The sequence below is a fragment of the Nymphaea colorata genome, chromosome 12 (genome assembly GCF_008831285.2).
Source record: "Nymphaea colorata isolate Beijing-Zhang1983 chromosome 12, ASM883128v2, whole genome shotgun sequence".
Classification (NCBI taxonomy): Eukaryota; Viridiplantae; Streptophyta; class Magnoliopsida; order Nymphaeales; family Nymphaeaceae; genus Nymphaea; species Nymphaea colorata.
Genome location: NC_045149.1, coordinates 7,390,663 through 7,406,409, shown reverse-complemented (window position 1 = coordinate 7,406,409; position 15,747 = coordinate 7,390,663). Strand labels below are relative to the sequence as shown.

At 39.4% G+C, this 15,747-nt stretch overlaps 3 protein-coding genes across 4 annotated transcripts; 2 read left to right on the top strand and 1 right to left on the bottom strand.

Moving 5' to 3' along the window:
• Positions 1-1,052: 1,052 nt before the first annotated feature.
• LOC116265221 (uncharacterized) lies at positions 1,053-5,621 on the top strand. The gene is made up of 5 exons (XM_031645783.2): positions 1,053-1,440; positions 2,266-2,396; positions 3,302-3,427; positions 4,402-4,529; positions 5,178-5,621. Exons 1-5 carry the CDS (start codon positions 1,065-1,067, stop codon positions 5,494-5,496), a joined length of 1,080 nt encoding a protein of 359 aa, XP_031501643.1. The 5' UTR covers positions 1,053-1,064; the 3' UTR covers positions 5,497-5,621.
• Positions 5,622-8,699: 3,078 nt separating this feature from the next.
• Positions 8,700-9,282, bottom strand: LOC116265969 (uncharacterized). The gene has a single exon (XM_031646990.2). The coding sequence runs from the start codon at positions 9,195-9,197 to the stop codon at positions 8,823-8,825; it is 375 nt and encodes a 124-aa protein (XP_031502850.1). The 5' UTR covers positions 9,198-9,282; the 3' UTR covers positions 8,700-8,822.
• A 1,013-nt stretch (positions 9,283-10,295) lies between these two features.
• Positions 10,296-13,620, top strand: LOC116265374 (uncharacterized). Of its 2 annotated transcripts, none has more exons than XM_031645948.1 (4): positions 10,296-10,659; positions 11,960-12,127; positions 12,384-12,671; positions 12,794-13,620. In XM_031645948.1, the coding sequence occupies exons 2-4, from the start codon at positions 11,981-11,983 to the stop codon at positions 13,472-13,474; spliced, it is 1,116 nt and encodes a 371-aa protein (XP_031501808.1). In that variant the 5' UTR covers positions 10,296-10,659; positions 11,960-11,980; the 3' UTR covers positions 13,475-13,620. The 2 variants fall into 2 exon arrangements, with proteins under 2 accessions (XP_031501808.1, XP_049936857.1); XM_050080900.1 differs by having other exon boundaries at positions 11,960-12,133.
• Positions 13,621-15,747: the final 2,127 nt, after the last annotated feature.

Sequence of the window (15,747 nt, the reverse complement as noted above, 5' to 3'; positions counted from 1 at the left end):
CACGTCCTACTGGGGAGGTTTTGAGTTTTTTATAGTGCCGGTGCGTCTTATTTTGATTGTATTGATGTCATGTTTTTGTTAGACATCAATTATATGTTTTGAGGTATTTTTATTATACACTTAGATGTGGTTTTGTATGAATCAAAATTGTTATATGAATGAAAGTTCGCCCTATTGTTTTGAATGACATAGCTCCCTCTTTTGAATTGTTGTGTCGTCACACTTCAATGCTTTATGTTAGAAAAAAAATGCGTTTGAGGGTCAAAAAGGTTGTGGTGTGACAAAAAGTCATTAAAAAGACATTGAGTAGGGGCGGAGCCAAGGGAGGCCGGCAGGAGCCTTCGTTCCTTCAAAATTTACCAAAAAAAATATATTACAGAAATTTTTCATGAAAGGGGCTGAATTAAAATTTTTAAATTTTGACAAAGGCTGAAATATCACTTTTCAAAATTTTTATACAGGGCAAGTAAATTTTTATATCTTGGCTCCAAACTTGTGGAGTGCAACAAAAAGCACTCACTCTGCATGAACAAACTTAGAATATGCTTCATGAACTTGTTATAAGCTTTACCTCAACCCATCCAGGTTTCGAAACAGCTTTGAACCTTGAGAAACAGGAGAGGAGTGGTCTTGACCTATCATCGAATCGCCAATAATAGACAATGCTAATGTTTGATTGTGTTAGCATGAAGCATGTCTAATTGGACTAACACTTTGTTTGCAAGAAGATGAGCTTTGGCATACTCATCGTGAGGTGCATTCCTTCTTAATTACGTAGCAATAGTTTATAAAGTTGGCCTAAATTTGAGGGAGGATGTAAAGCCAACCTTATCAAATCATGATCAACAAGGTAAACTTATGATTGCCAAAGTTAACATAAAGAAGGGCGAAAATGAATGTGATCTTTAGGAAATCTGTGAATTGGGCTTCAAATATATTTTGCACCAAGAAGTCAGAAACACCAAACATTACTAAATAACTCATTTACGTCCCTACTCTAAATCCGGTTTCCGGGAGGATCTTGTCGGGTCAAGCATTATTGTGGATAGGGTCGTTTGCGGGCGATGATTTTCCTTCCCGCATATAGGGGTATTGTTGTAATTCTCTTTGGCGGCAAACGTCTCCTCCTCGGGTCGAGGGAATGGACGGGAGATCAAGCGGATGGCAGTGGGTTGGCCGCCGCGCCGGTTTTTGCTCGCCGGAAGACCCATCTGGTGGCCGCCGAATGTAGGGTGAGTCGGGTTCCAGCGATGGATCCAGACAAGCGGCGGAAGAGGAGCCTCCTGTTCCGACTCTGCGGATGGTGGCTGACCTTCGTCCTCGCCCTTGTCGTTTCCTCCTCCTTTGCGGTTGCCGGCGGCCTCATCGCCCTCATCCTGCAGAGTCCTTCGGCCCCCCTTCCGATCGCCGTCGACTCTCGCTGCAGGATACTATCGAGTAGTTAGTACCCCCTCCCTCTCTGCCCTTCTCTCTCCCTCTCGCCCCCTCTCTCCCTCTCTCTCTGTTTCTCAAGGTTTTTTGCTTTCTCCGTGGTGTTAAATGAATTATTAAGGGTTCTTCGTGGCTAGTATTTCGTGCCAACTAGATGACATTTTGTTAGTTCCGTGCGATTGGAGATCGGATGCAGGGAATTGGGCTTTTCTTTGAATTATTCATCTTTAGAAGTTAGAATTTTTATTTGTTAAGAAACCTTGTGGAGCTGGGGAGCAGGTGAAGTTCTGAAGCGTCAACGGCATATCTCACGTAGCAGGCTTAGATTCTTGATTATGCCTCCCGGGAAACTTGAAAAAAAAAAACATAGCACAAGCTTATCCCTTGATCTTGTTTATGTCTTGTGAAACGTCCCATTTTCATAGGTTCTAGCTACAAATATTATTCTTCAGATTTCAAATTTTATTTGCAAAGAGTACCTTGAAGGCCTCCAAAAAACTTGTTCTAGCTGCGTATCATCTTCCTTTTTATTGTCGGTAACTGATGGTTCTGACTATTGGAGGACTTTGTCTTCTTTCTCTAATTTGCATTGCCAATTTTGCAATCCATACGGTGAGTATATAGAGATTGGGTTTCATAACGATATAGGTGATCTACTCTATCATTTGAAATGGATTTCCTGTGAATTTAGCTATCCAATGCCATCCATTGACACCCATGGTTAAAGCTTCCAATTATTTTCTGTCTCTGGCTTTCCATCTTTTCAGTTTTCATACTGTATTTCTTTGTTGGATCCTTTTCATTGAGATATGTGCTGATGAGATTTGTTTTCAGACATTGATCTTAGGTCTGCAAAAGTCTGTGACCTTGGATTCTTCAATCACAAATCCAAAAGCGCATTGAGCAATGTAGAAAGACACAAATTCAGATGCCATTATGATTATTATTGGGCTTCAATCTTTAAGGTAGTTCATGTAGTTTCTATCTTCTCATTGTATGATTTTTGTCTTCTGCTCATTTCTGGTCAGAAGTCGGAAGTTGCCCCATTTACCAGAATGGTTGCTGCATGCATAAAGCTTCCACACGTAGGCTGTTATATTTCTTGTTTTTGAGCAATACCGGTCATCTCAGTTCCTCACTTTGTATGCTTGTATATCACTTACATGCATGTTTTTTCTCCTTTTAATGCATTTTCTCATGTTTAGCAATTTTTGGGTATATATAAGTTTATAACTCAGTATTTTATGAAAGAAATTCTTGCTACTAGATTACAGTTTGCATGACTAGAAATTACAAGTTATGATGCTGATTTTTCTTGGTGAAAGATGTACACTAAAGTACTACACTTAACAAGTATAGTTATTAAACTGTTTTTTTTTTTAATTTCATAAAAGAGTAATGAACATTAGGTCATCAATGAAGTTTCTTTTTCTTCTTTCCGTTCTTTGGGTCCGTCATGATTTATGGCTTCAGATTAGGGTAACATTTTTAGTATTGACCTCTTGTTTTATATGTAAATATCATTGTGTATTGTCTAAATGAATTCAATAAACAACTGGACTTAAGAGTATGCTTAGGTCTTGCAAGTTGCTGAATGTGGGCCTTTATGTATATGATACGACTAGCTTAAGATAATATTACATATGAGTATCAGAATGTTCTGTGGGTCTCTGTCAAACTGGAAAATATAACTTTAGTGTTAACATAATCAAATTTCCCATTTTATGCTTGTTACTTACAGTAACAAGTTTACAAAATCAAATAAATTTGAATATATACAGGAAGTATCCAGAATCTAATTGATTGCAGTAACAAGATTACAGAAGCATAAGCTTTTTCTGTCTCAGTAATTACCAGTAATCTTTTGTAGGTTGAGTACAGACAACATCCTTCTGGACAGATGCTCCATGCATTTGCAGAGGTTCCAAAGGAGGCCCTTCCACTTGACTGCCGACCCAGCTTCAGCTCTGCATGGTTGACAAAAGACAAGTTCAAGGTACATTTTTTGAGTATGTACTTATAAGATAATGCCCATTGCTTCTTCCTAGATAAGGTTTTCTGGATAGCATGGTCACAGAAATTAATCTGCCGTTTCTTTGCTTTGTGACACATTTGTTTCTTTACAGCTGCTTCATTTTCTATGTTCGTTTATTAAAAATAAAAGAAACAAATGTCTTTTTACTCTTATTTCACATTGTTTAACTGTTCTTTTCCCTCGTATTAGTTAAGTTTTATTCGGATATGTGCATGTATGTATGTGGTATGTACATGCACACACTGCCTATGCTATATCAGTCTATGCGTTTATCTTTTGTTTTTCTCTTGATGAGTTGGTTTGAAGTTTTGAACTTGTACCATGAATTGCTTATTCTTACCAACGACTTGCAACTTGTTCAATAATCAATATCTGCTAGCAGAGCTGCTAAATGTCCATTTGTGCCAAGTGACTTGAGCAAGTTGTCCAAAAAGTACAAGAGGTCCACTTCAAATTTTGCATAAGTAGCAAGCTCGCGATGCTTAGTTTTTATTTTTTTTTCCTCAGTACTTAAAATCTGGCTTTTTTTTGCTTCCGTGCAATTTCATGTGGACCTGTAAGGTCCTTGCTTTCTTGCTTGTCCCATTGCTTCCATGTCAGTTGTGGTTTTTGGTCTGTTCTGTGTACGCATGGATTATTGACTCTTTTCTGAAAGTTTGTCCAGAAGAAGTGTGGTATGATATCTTGCCTCAAGATATTAAGTGGTTTTCCAGAATTCCAATATCTTTCTTCAAAATTGCTGATAAAACACGGGAAAAATTTAGAAAAAAAAGAAAAATATGTGACAAGCTGAAAGCTATTGCTGTTTTCAAATTTTGTCACCATGAGTCTCATGAATGTTTCGTTCAACACCATCAACTGCACTTATTATCCAGAGCCTAGTTTCTATCACATATGGCAATTCTTACTTTGTTACCTAATCTTATTCCATACAGGTGAATGAAACGTACAACTGCAAGTACGTTCCTGGGATGTCTAAAGTTGATATTTACACAGATGACCTTTTCAATTGCCACTCTGAGGTGCCATCACCACTTGAGATGGTGGGAAGATTCGCTCTTCTGTAAGTATCTGTGCTATGTTGTCTTCCATTTTCAGATTTTCTGGAGTGACTACAATTTACCAGATGGTCTGAATATTACGATAACTAAAGTTTTTGCTCTTGATGCATTGGGAGAGGGATTTGACATGGGATTTTGGGAACTTGATTACCTACTTGGATGCTGCCCTTTAAGATGGTTTTACGATATTAAGAACAGATTATTAGATCAATGCTGACCAATCACGTCATTGTTACCAGCTGGATTACCTACTTTAAACAGTCGAGGTCTGTACCTGTGTAATGTTGGACTAAATTTTGTCTCACCAAACTCTGCCACCAGCTAAACATGCTTAACTTTCTCAAAGGTGTGCATTCCAGGTCTACTTGAATTCTCCTCTTATTTTTACTCCATCTTGCTTAGCAGAAAACAGAAGACCCTAATCAGTTCATTTAGAGAAGCTGAAAGCTGATTTTACACCTGGATAGTGGTTTTAGTCATCCGGTAAAATCAGATAGGGTAGGCCCTCCAACTGATTTATAGCAGAAGGTAAGGCTGGGTAGATAGTAGCTCGTAGTGTTTAGCTTATGCATGGACGTGCACACAGGCAGTCAGCACGCACATAAAAATGTGAACATATGTAATGTTTCTCTTATTGCTTTTGTTTCCAGTTTTTCTCAAGTGACGGAAATGTTCTTTTCCAAGAGCGGGAGGTTGGGGCATATGTTCCTGTATCTGGATGCTGCAGTGGTTTTTGGCATCCCTTCTCTTCTGCTATTGTTCCAGTTGCTCAAGATATTTGCTTCTGCAATTTTCGTGCTAAGAAAGAAACCTTTGATTAACACCTTATTCATCAGTATCTACAGAGTGAGCCTTGTTCGTGCTTGCTTCTTTGTAGCATCCTTAACTTTTATGGGTTGGTTAAGTATACAATATGGGAGACCTTTTCATCTCTCTAAATTTTTTGTGAGCTTTTCAGTAAGAAGATAAGGTTTTAAGACGGAGACAGGTTTAGTTTTACCTCTTAGTCATCATTGTATGGAAATGTGACGCGTGTATTGGTTGCATGTTGTACAATGGCTGTCTACTTAGATTTAAAATTCATTCCTTTTTCTGATGGTCTGTTAATAATATTTTCTTTTTGTTAATCTGCAATTCAAGGACATTTCTGTGATTCTGGTTTTCTAGCATTCTATGTTAAACTGTGCACCTGTCTAACTGATTCGTCAGACACCCATTTTCTTCATTGTGTGGACAATTTCGAGCTGATTCGTTTTTTCTTTTTAATTTTTGACGCCTCTCATCTTCTTCGTTGTGTGGCCAAATTCTGGGTGGGGGTGTTAAAGACCTCGTCTTAGTTTTCTGACTTTGGAGGTCCAAAGAGTTTTCTTCCTCCAAAACACTAGGAAAAGAAAAGAAAATTGTTACATGAAATTAGCCACTGTAAGTCATTTGGCTTTGCCTCTTTCACAGTGGTGGACACCAGGTCAGATTCTTGCTGGGCTTCGTGACAGCGTGGCCTTTGTCTGGTCATTTCAAGCTTAAACGGGTTGTTTGACAATAAAGATACTTGGTGAATGTTTTATGAATTTGCACAAAGATTGGAGTAAATATAAAGAATATTAGAACTAATGTTTTATGAACCTAATTCAATCTTTGGGGTAGATTCGAGGGACATTCACAAAGTGTCTTTGCTGCCAAATGATCTTAAAATTTTACCAAGGTGTCTGAACAAACTTGGGGCCAAGGCTGGCCCATTTAACGATTGCATCTTACTTGCTATGGTCTTGTCTTGAATATCAAGTCCAAATCCTCCCTTGTAAGGGCTGGCCTCGTAGTTATCCACTATTTTAGGCTTGTTTGGATGACATCCTTAAATGCCGTTTCAAAAGCAAAAATGTTGTATAGTGTATAAGGACATTTGGGTAATGATCGAAATTGGATTTATCAAAACCTAATTTTGACAAAACGATGTTCTTAAAACAGCAAGAATGAATAACTTGTCTCTCTTTGAATTTTCACCAAAAACATCTTTTTATCTTGTAAATGAAACACGCAAACCAGATTTGAAAAACTGGTTAACAATCAGGTTATGGTAGGACTTTTTTTCACAAAATCTGCTTTTTGAAGGTGGGATCCAAACAGAACCTTTATCTTTTCATAATCGAGAGAGTCCCTTCCTTCTCGTTGCAAGTCAAGCAATTAAGAAACGGAAGTTTCAAGCACATCTAATTCATGCATAGGAAATTTTAGATGTAGAGGACATAATTTGGGACAGATTAGGCGCATTACATGTACGCTTCCTTATTGCTTAAATTTTTACTTGGGTAGTAATATTCTTGGTGATGTAGGAAAACCTTTCCAGTTCACATCATAAGATTGGATTCTCTGTGGTGATTCAAATTTCAAACCGGCGCTAAATGCCGAGCTGTATCATATAGGTGTGAGGTAAGTTTCTGCATTCACGCAGTCGGTCATGTGCAGGTCCTTCAAAGATACATCATCATCTAAAAGTAGGAACGTAGTTCTTAATTACTGGGATCCAAGACAATAGACAAGTAGTTCTTAATTGCTGGGATCAGTTATATGAGCATGGATACCTGGTAAAAAGCACCAATTAGAAATCATTTTATGGCCATATCTTCATAGATTAAAACTGCAATTCTTCGAGTTGGCTGATGTTGCTAAACATGCGAATCACCAATTCGAACCTCAGGCTAAACTTCTCAGACTGCAAATGATGCAAGGCGTGCTAAACAAACCAAGTTGAAGTTGAAGAATGCTAGGTTGATGGGTCCATGGAAGTCCCAAAGCCATCTTCGACCCCTGGCCCCCTCAAATTTTTTTAGAATTTACATATAAATTTAAAAAAATTTATTTATCCTATATATAAATTTTGAAACTGCAATTCGGCTCTTCTCATGAAAAATTCCCAGCTCCGCCACCGCTCTCCGCCACCGCTTTAAAGTAGGGGTGAACAACAAGATAGCTCGACTCGTAAACGAGTTCGAGGTGAGGCATTTGCATAATGAGTTGAGCTCGAGTTCAGGAGTCGGCTCGTTCAAATAATCGAGTTGAGTTCGAGCTCAACACTTAACTGCTAAGTCGAGCTCCAGCCTTAATCGAATTTGTCGAGCCTTAATGAAGTCGATATATTCAATTTGTCGAGCATTAATCGACTCGAGCTCGAGCTCAACACACAATGATGAATATCAATTCTATTCAAACGAGTTTGTCGAGCTTTAATCGAGCCGAGTTCATGCTCAACACGTAACTGCCGAATCAAACTCGAGCTGCTTCCATCGAGCTATTATCGAGCTCGAGCTGAGTTGAACTCGAGGTTTTATTAGTCGAGCGGAGCTGTAGCTGACTCAACTTAGGCTCGACTCAGCTCACGCTCAACCCTAGTTTAAAGTATGTGAAAAAGAGAGCTTTGAGTCATCCAGGCGGTGGTTCGCTTCTCTTACCCAAGGAACCACCTCATTTCATGGTTGGCCTCCTTACCACAAATCATAGATGCAATAATTTTTAAAAATTAACATGAACAAAGAGCAGCGCTGGTGAGGATGCAAGGGACAGCGCTACTGTCGGGTTGTCTGTCTCGACCGCATCTTTCCCATGCAAAGACGGCGACACCTCCACAAAAACACGAGGAAAAGAATGGAAATCCCGACATTTTTGGTCTCACAGCGGGAAGAAAAGGAGTTGCATGGTCGATGTGCCCCATGTGTGTTTTTATTATGTCCAAAACTTTTATCTCTTTTTGACAACTTCCTTCCTTCCTCATTTCCTGAATGCTTATAGATCTGCAGATAGTGAAGTTTAAACGGTTTGTAATCGATACACTTGATTGATGGGTTCAAATTTAACTGGTCATAGAAAAGCTTCGATCAATTCACTCAACTAATAAGCTATTGAATATATAGAGTTCTAATTTGCCTCACAATGCTAGCAATATATATACCTGAAACACATTCATACCAAAAGAATGGAGAGATTTAAGACTCAAAAGAGTTTGCACAATAGCGTCTCAATGGTAGTCATGATTCCTTTCTCATGGGCATCTTTCCTTAGACTGCTGAGACGAATTTCCTTTCTGATTAATAAAAGAAAGTAGAATGTAAGGCATCTTGATCTTGAAGCACTCCCTAATCCAAAGGCTAAACGAAGAACGATCATTGGTTGCACACATATAGACACATTAGCATTCAATTTATAAGACACAATGATATTGGAAAATTCGGAGTCAATGAAATATGGGGAGAAGAAACAAGGAACAGAAGTTGGCAACGTCGACAGCAGAAATTAGTGGCGACTTAGCTCCGCTTGACAGGATCGAAGTTCGCAACGCCGATAACGGCGCCGATGATGACGCCGACGACGACGCCGCCGGAAACGATGCTGAGAAGGAAGTTCTTAAGCGAGGGCGTGAGGCTTGAATCCGCCGCCACTGCCACCTCCGGCACCGCCATCGCCGCTGCGAGTGCCAACGCCGTCAGTCGCGATGCCACCATCTCTCCTCCCTTCTTTGGCTCTGGCTGCTTCTCGGCAGAGGCTACCACCACTGCCATCCTCTTGCCGCTGAAGCTGGCCGCCGCCGCCTTCCTGACTGGGAGCGAGGGCCTGTAGCAGAAAGAGGATTGCTTCGCCGCGACGGGAAGCGCAAGGGAGAGGGCGGTAGCCGACGCCATTGCTCCGATCTTCTCGGGCTCTCCGGTGACGGAAGATGTAAGAAAGAGGGAGATGGAACTGAAGCCTTCGTCGCAAAAAGGGGTTCTGATAACTGTTAGTGAGAGAAAGTGATGGTGTGAGAAAGTGGGTTGAGTGAGCGTGATTGGTCGGAAGACGACCGGATTTTCACAGTTGGCTCGTTCAGATTGGTGCGTTTGATTCTATTCTATCATACACGTCAGCACGATTGCCAACGAATATGAGACGTTTCGGATTATTAAAACAAAATCCAAATCCGACTAGCATAAGGTCCAGTGACTTTCTGGATTTTGGATTCAGATTGGAAAATTTCATATTGAATTCGAAACCAATTAATGAGGCTTGGATTCGGGTAAGACTCACGGGTTTAATTGGTTCTTTCTTGAAGAATCAAACTCAAATTCAAGTTCAAATATGAGAGTATGATCCAAATCGGATCGGATCGGTATCAGGTTTCGGACTCCAATTCAAATTCAGATACATGAAACGCAGTCTGAATCTGAATTAAATTGAAACATGATCTCTCTATCTTGACCGTAAGGTCTACTGTCTATGGTCCTCATTGAGAAGTTTGCTCCAAGTTTTTTTTTGAGAAATTGAATTTTACCATTTATTGTTTTTAAAATTTTAATTTAAATATTGTAATAATTTTAGAAATTATATAGTAGCCTCTCCAAACAAATCCTGTCACTCAAAGGTGATAGATATTTTTGTCATCTAATATTAGTTTATATTTTTTTTTTATTTTTTTTTTCAACCATCAATTTGCTCAATTAATTGTTAAACATTATAATCATCTCGATTATTTTTTATTAGCATCAAAATGAGTTAGGTGAATAATTTTTTTCATTAATTCTAGAAAGTTATGCAAGGAAAAGGTAGATTTCACATGATAGCTTTTATAACAAACTAGTTCAATTGATGAAAATAAGTTTACGGATGAGTGGTTGGAAGAAGGTCTTTCACATGTGACGGTAAAAAAAATTTATTGATAGTTAAAGATACTGTGGTGAATTTTGAAATTGTTTATAATCGTTAAAACTCGTAAAACCCAATTGACTCCTTAGTTTTACCTGCAACTTCCGACAAAGGGCGGGCGCTTTGAAAAGAAAAGGTCGCAATGCCAGAGCAGTTGAACGGTTGACGAACTCCAATGGCGGGGAGAAGAGAACCTTCCCCGTCATGTCTCATAAAAACTAGGATGATTTTATTATTCGGCCGGGCAGCCGCTTCGCCACACGTTTTTGACTTTGACAGAGCAGCCGGCGGAGTATTTCCTCCCGTTCCGATGCGGCCGGAGCGTATATAAGCGGGAGCGGGAGGCTTCCTCGTGCTCTCCACGCGACCCGGTGAGATTTCCGGCGGAGCCCCCTGAGGACGACCTGAGATCGACGGTGTAGATTTTTCCCGCAGCTCTGATTTGCTTCAACGGCTCGTTTGCAGGTAAGAAAACCGCGCCGGATTTCTTCCCCCCTGTCGATCTGTGCTACTTTTCCGCCTCTGTAGTGGGGCAATGATTCGAACGCTTTGATGGATGCGATTTTGTGTCGATTACGTTTGGTGAAAACGTTCTGGCCCTGGTAGTGAGGTGTGGGGCTTTCTTGGTGATTTTGGCTCCGACTTCTGTGGTGAAGCCCTGGTTCTTTTGAGTTGATGTTGATGGAGAATGAAACCGGGAGATACATGTCACCTCGGCGACTTAAATTTTGGGGTTTTAACATGGTTTTTGAGTCGTGGAGAGCAAAATATGGCGACCTATTGATTTTTCATGAATTCGTTTGCTTTGATAATCGACAATCTGAGGTTTTTTACCCTTTTTCATTTGGTTCTTTTGGTTGTTGGACCATGCTAATTCTGTCTAGTTCTTTTTGGTTGCTAGCATGAATTTATTGTAAAAGCTTGGTGTTTCTACTCCAAATGTTGGTATTACTCGTGCCATATGACATTAGGTGATTATGTTCATTTGAGATTGGACCAAGAGTAGACAATTTTGGAGTTTTCGTAATATTTCATACTTGTATGCTTAGAGGCATGCAAGGCTGAGATGCAAAAACTTTTTGATGTGTTTTGGTTGTTCAAGGAAAAAGAGTATGAAAGATTTCAGTGTTTAACTATTACACTTGCTGCTGTTTTTTATATCCATTTATTGCTTTCTTGTTCTTGTCAAATATATGCAAATAGTTATGAATCAAGGAAAGGTAAAATAAGGAACATGCCCAACTTTTGCAGAAAATTGGTTCATGTAAAGATATGATGACACTATCTTGGAACTCAGTAGACACACTTATATCAGCACTTCCTTCATTTGTTATAAGCTGGATCTGCAAACATGTTGAGGCTATAACACCCAATTTGAATATGGATGTTATTAAAGTCCACCTAGGAGACTTGCACAAATCGATATTGTCCAGAACTTTCCGGTTCAACCTGAGCCAGTGTTTTAATTTTGCATTGGCTAGATTCAGATTATGGCAGGTTAAAGGCGTTTCAAACCTTTAATCTGTAGCTTGGTTCACCCTTGGGTGGATTATTCATTTCCTTGTCAATCTTCTCGACCTTTGACACCAATTCTTGGGTTTTAGATTGATTACCTCGTGATCTCTGATCACCTAATTGCGTGTTGTTGAATTCGTACTATGTCTTTAGTTTCTTTAACCAAGGTTTCCCATTTATATGACTCATCCATGAAAGTAAAGTTGTTCTAGATTACATAGTATCTCATGGAAAGTTTACTCTTTTGCAGTACATACTACGATTCTGAGGAATGGAGATTTTCCCTAGAGCCACCGATGAGGAGTCATCATCAGAGCGATCTTCTGCAGAACAGGATATTCAAAGATGTCCTTTTCTGAGAAATATCAATGAGCCCACAAACTTTTCCTTCTCTACGTCGTTGAGTTTTCCAATACCCGTAAGTGTAAAAATCCAAATGATACTCTAGCCTTTCTTTTGAGTTACTCAAGGCTCCTTTGAGTGGCTTGACATTATGGTCTTCTTTAATTTTCTGCTCGGATGACCTGATTGGTTTTATCAATATTAAACATAATTATGTCAATCAATTAGACCCGAAGCATATCAAGTGATTTTTAACGGTTGTTGATTGAACTACTATCTTTTTGCATGCTTCTTCACAGCTAATTCTTGTTTTCTGCAATATGAATTTACAGGTAAGAGCAACTAAAGGTCCAATTTTTGAGGATGAACCCAATTTTGACATGGCATTCAGGCTTTTCCATGGTCGTGATGGAGTTGTTCCACTTACAGAAAAATCCTTCCCTCAGCCAGAAAATTTGGAACGTGCGTCTGCCTCTCAGTTTAATCCTTTGGCAGCAAAAGCCGCGACAATCAGCCTCTCAGCCTTTGGACCAGAAGGCCTCTTTGGTTTTGATTTCTTTTCTCAGAAATGGAAAAAACAGGCTCGAAAGCCCCCATCCAAAAAAGAATCTTCTCAACAGGTGAACGCCGTTAGCTGTGTTAATGATGTTATTGATTTTGTTCAGATGACTAGACCTTCTCTACTTTGGAAAGATCTGTACAGTTGCTAATGGAAAATTAACGTGACTTATTTTTCTCTCAGGGAAACTCTCATGAAGCAATGAGCAACGAATGGCTTGAAACTGGAAACTGCCCCATTGCAAAATCCTACAGAGCTGTAAGCAACGTCCTGCCTCTCGTTGCCAAGGTGTTGCAGCCACCTCCAGGCATGAAGCTCAAGTGTCCACCTGCTGTAGTTGCTGCACGTGCAGCTCTAGCCCGAACTGCACTTGTGAAGTCCCTAAGACCACAGCCACTGCATTCGAAAGTGCTAGTAATTGGCATGTTGGGCATGGCTGCCAATGTTCCGCTAGGGATATGGAGAGAGCACACCAAAAAGTTTTCTCCTGCCTGGTTCGCTGCCATCCACGCAGCAATTCCCTTCATTGCCATGCTGAGGAAGTCGGTGCTGATGCCCAAGTCGGCAATGGCATTCACTATTGCAGCTTCCGTTTTAGGTCAGGTGATCGGCTCAAGAGCAGAAAGGCTCAGATTGAAGACGGTAGCAATGGCAAGAGTGGGCGCAGAGTCAACAGCAGCAGCAACAGAAGTTTTAGAGTTAACAGGTAATGGGGATGTGGTTACTGCGCATCTTGCAGCTACATCTAATGGAGGAGCCACCAACTCCAAGCACCCAGATCAAAATGGGAGTTGTGGGATTTACTTATGGGATCCACTGCCGCTGAAAGCGGTTCTGCGGCCATCTGCGCGGAGCATTTGTTAATGAGAGTCATGACTTTAGCTTCCTGCTTCATTCTATCTCCATATGATATGGGGCTGCAAAATAAAATTGAACGGCGTAGTTGGTTGCAACTGCTATTCACATTTGATTTTCATTATTAATCAATATACTGATAGGGGTCTCCCAAACACCATTTGCCTTTAAAAAAGAAAAGGAAGAAAAAAAAAGGAGTTAGTATACATTCTTTTCAACTACTTTGATTTGCACACGTCGGCTGAAGGCTCGAGAATTGGTCTTATTGCAGTTCTTGTTTGAAGGTTTGAATATTGACCTAGGTGCATGCAGCGATCCGCCTACCACAAGCAGGGTCAACTTTTAGGTGGGTTGGTGAGTCATGACTGGTGTGCTATATATATATATATATATATATGTTGGATCCCCACCAATCATGTGGATCTACTCCACTAACTCCCACCACGCCGCCCACCAAATGCGAATCCTTGGCTTCCTTCAAGAGCTATATGGGTCTCTGTAGCGGTTTGTTGACCAAATGGTGAACTCACAATATATATAAGCATTAACTGATTTCATAATCAACATGAAAAAAGAGAAAGATCAACACGGATGAAAAGATGAATGCCAACAAGAGGTTAAAACAAGTAATTTATTCTATAGCTGTTCAGGCTTTCACCAGATGTTGATCCGCGAGAGCACGCTTTCGATGTGCATGCTCCGCGAAAGCAAATATAGCGCTCATGTGTGCACATACAAAGACAGAAGTTGTGAACATGGCTCTGAAAGTGGAGATGTGGATGGACCATGGAGAGGAAACAGCAGAGGGCTGCTTGTAGAATTCTTGCAGAAAAGCTTCGTGTATCTCCATTGTTAAAGTCTATATGAATGGCCTACAAGTTTACAATAATTTTAGGCCTTGAATCAGCAATTTATTCATTCATTAAATGAGACCGATTGGTTCAATATGTTCGGATTTAAAACCAACCATTTTCAGCTACAAACAAACTATTTTTTATTTAGTTCTGCCCAGGGGCAGAGCCAAATTTTTTTTTTTGTTTTTTATAGGGTACTGATAAATAGTCACAGAAACCGTGTTATTTTAAAAAAAAAAACTTGAAAAAATGCAATAAATTAGATGACCGTTTAAAACTTTTAAAAGAAGCATTTTTTTGAAAAAACGCCTTTTTAACCTGTTTTAATGCACTTTTTTCACTTTTTCATTTTTTCAGTTTTTTAATGCCAAACAGTTTTTTTTATTTTTTATTTGTTAAAAATTTAATTATCTTTGATGTTTGTGATATTAGTTTCTCACTTATTTTATTTTCCCCATATTTTTAGTTTTTTAAAAATTTTAAAAAATTACCATATTTTTCTCAATTTTTTTCTGTTTTATTTCAAGCTCGCTGTGTTATACCTAAGAAAACCTCACTGTTTAAAACTACAAGACATTATTTGTGACTATAGTATTTAATATATGGTTAACAAATTTTCCTTTAACCAGTGACTTAGATCTTGTGGGGCTACCCCATATAACTTGCCCGAAGTTCAGCCAAGTTTATACACTAAATTAATGTTTCAAAGAGTGGGTTACTTGGGGCATACACCCCACGGAGACTCAACCCACCTCTGCCCCTGGTTCTGGCAAATGAGTCCACTGAGGCTCAGCTTATTTAGCTCAAACTCCACTTTATCTAGCTATAAGAAAAAGCCAATTTTAAACATTTCCTTTTCATTTCTATATTCATTTACTCATTGATGCCATTTAAAAATTTAAAATTTATTACTAGTTCCCCTTAGCTAAAATTTCTGGCTCCGCCCTTGGGTGGAGTGAAAGGGTCTGAGGTAACTGAGATGGATCTGTCCACCTATATATGAATGGATCTGTCCACCTATAATGAACTACAAGAAGATGGAGTTGGTGCGACAAGCTTTTAGTGTGCTCTTCTGCAAGGGATGAATCCCCACCAATGTTCACCTCAAACATGCTGAATCTGAAGCAAGTTTGTTCCTAAGGCAATGGTTGGGAACTGCTAAATTCTACATTGTTTTGTCATATATTTAGATGCAAAGTTGTTCATAGTTTGGGCCCAGATTTTAATGAAATTTTTCTTTATGTTTGGGTCAACTATAGATCAACTATTCACCCAAATTAGGTCCAAGAAAGTTCCCTGGGACAAGCACCACAAGAAATCAAAACACTTGAAATATGGGCAAAATTTCATTTTTGGGCTTACTTTTCTTATAATTTCAAGCAACGAATCTTTTTTCTTTTTGTGAATTTTCTAATAAGGGCCACAGTT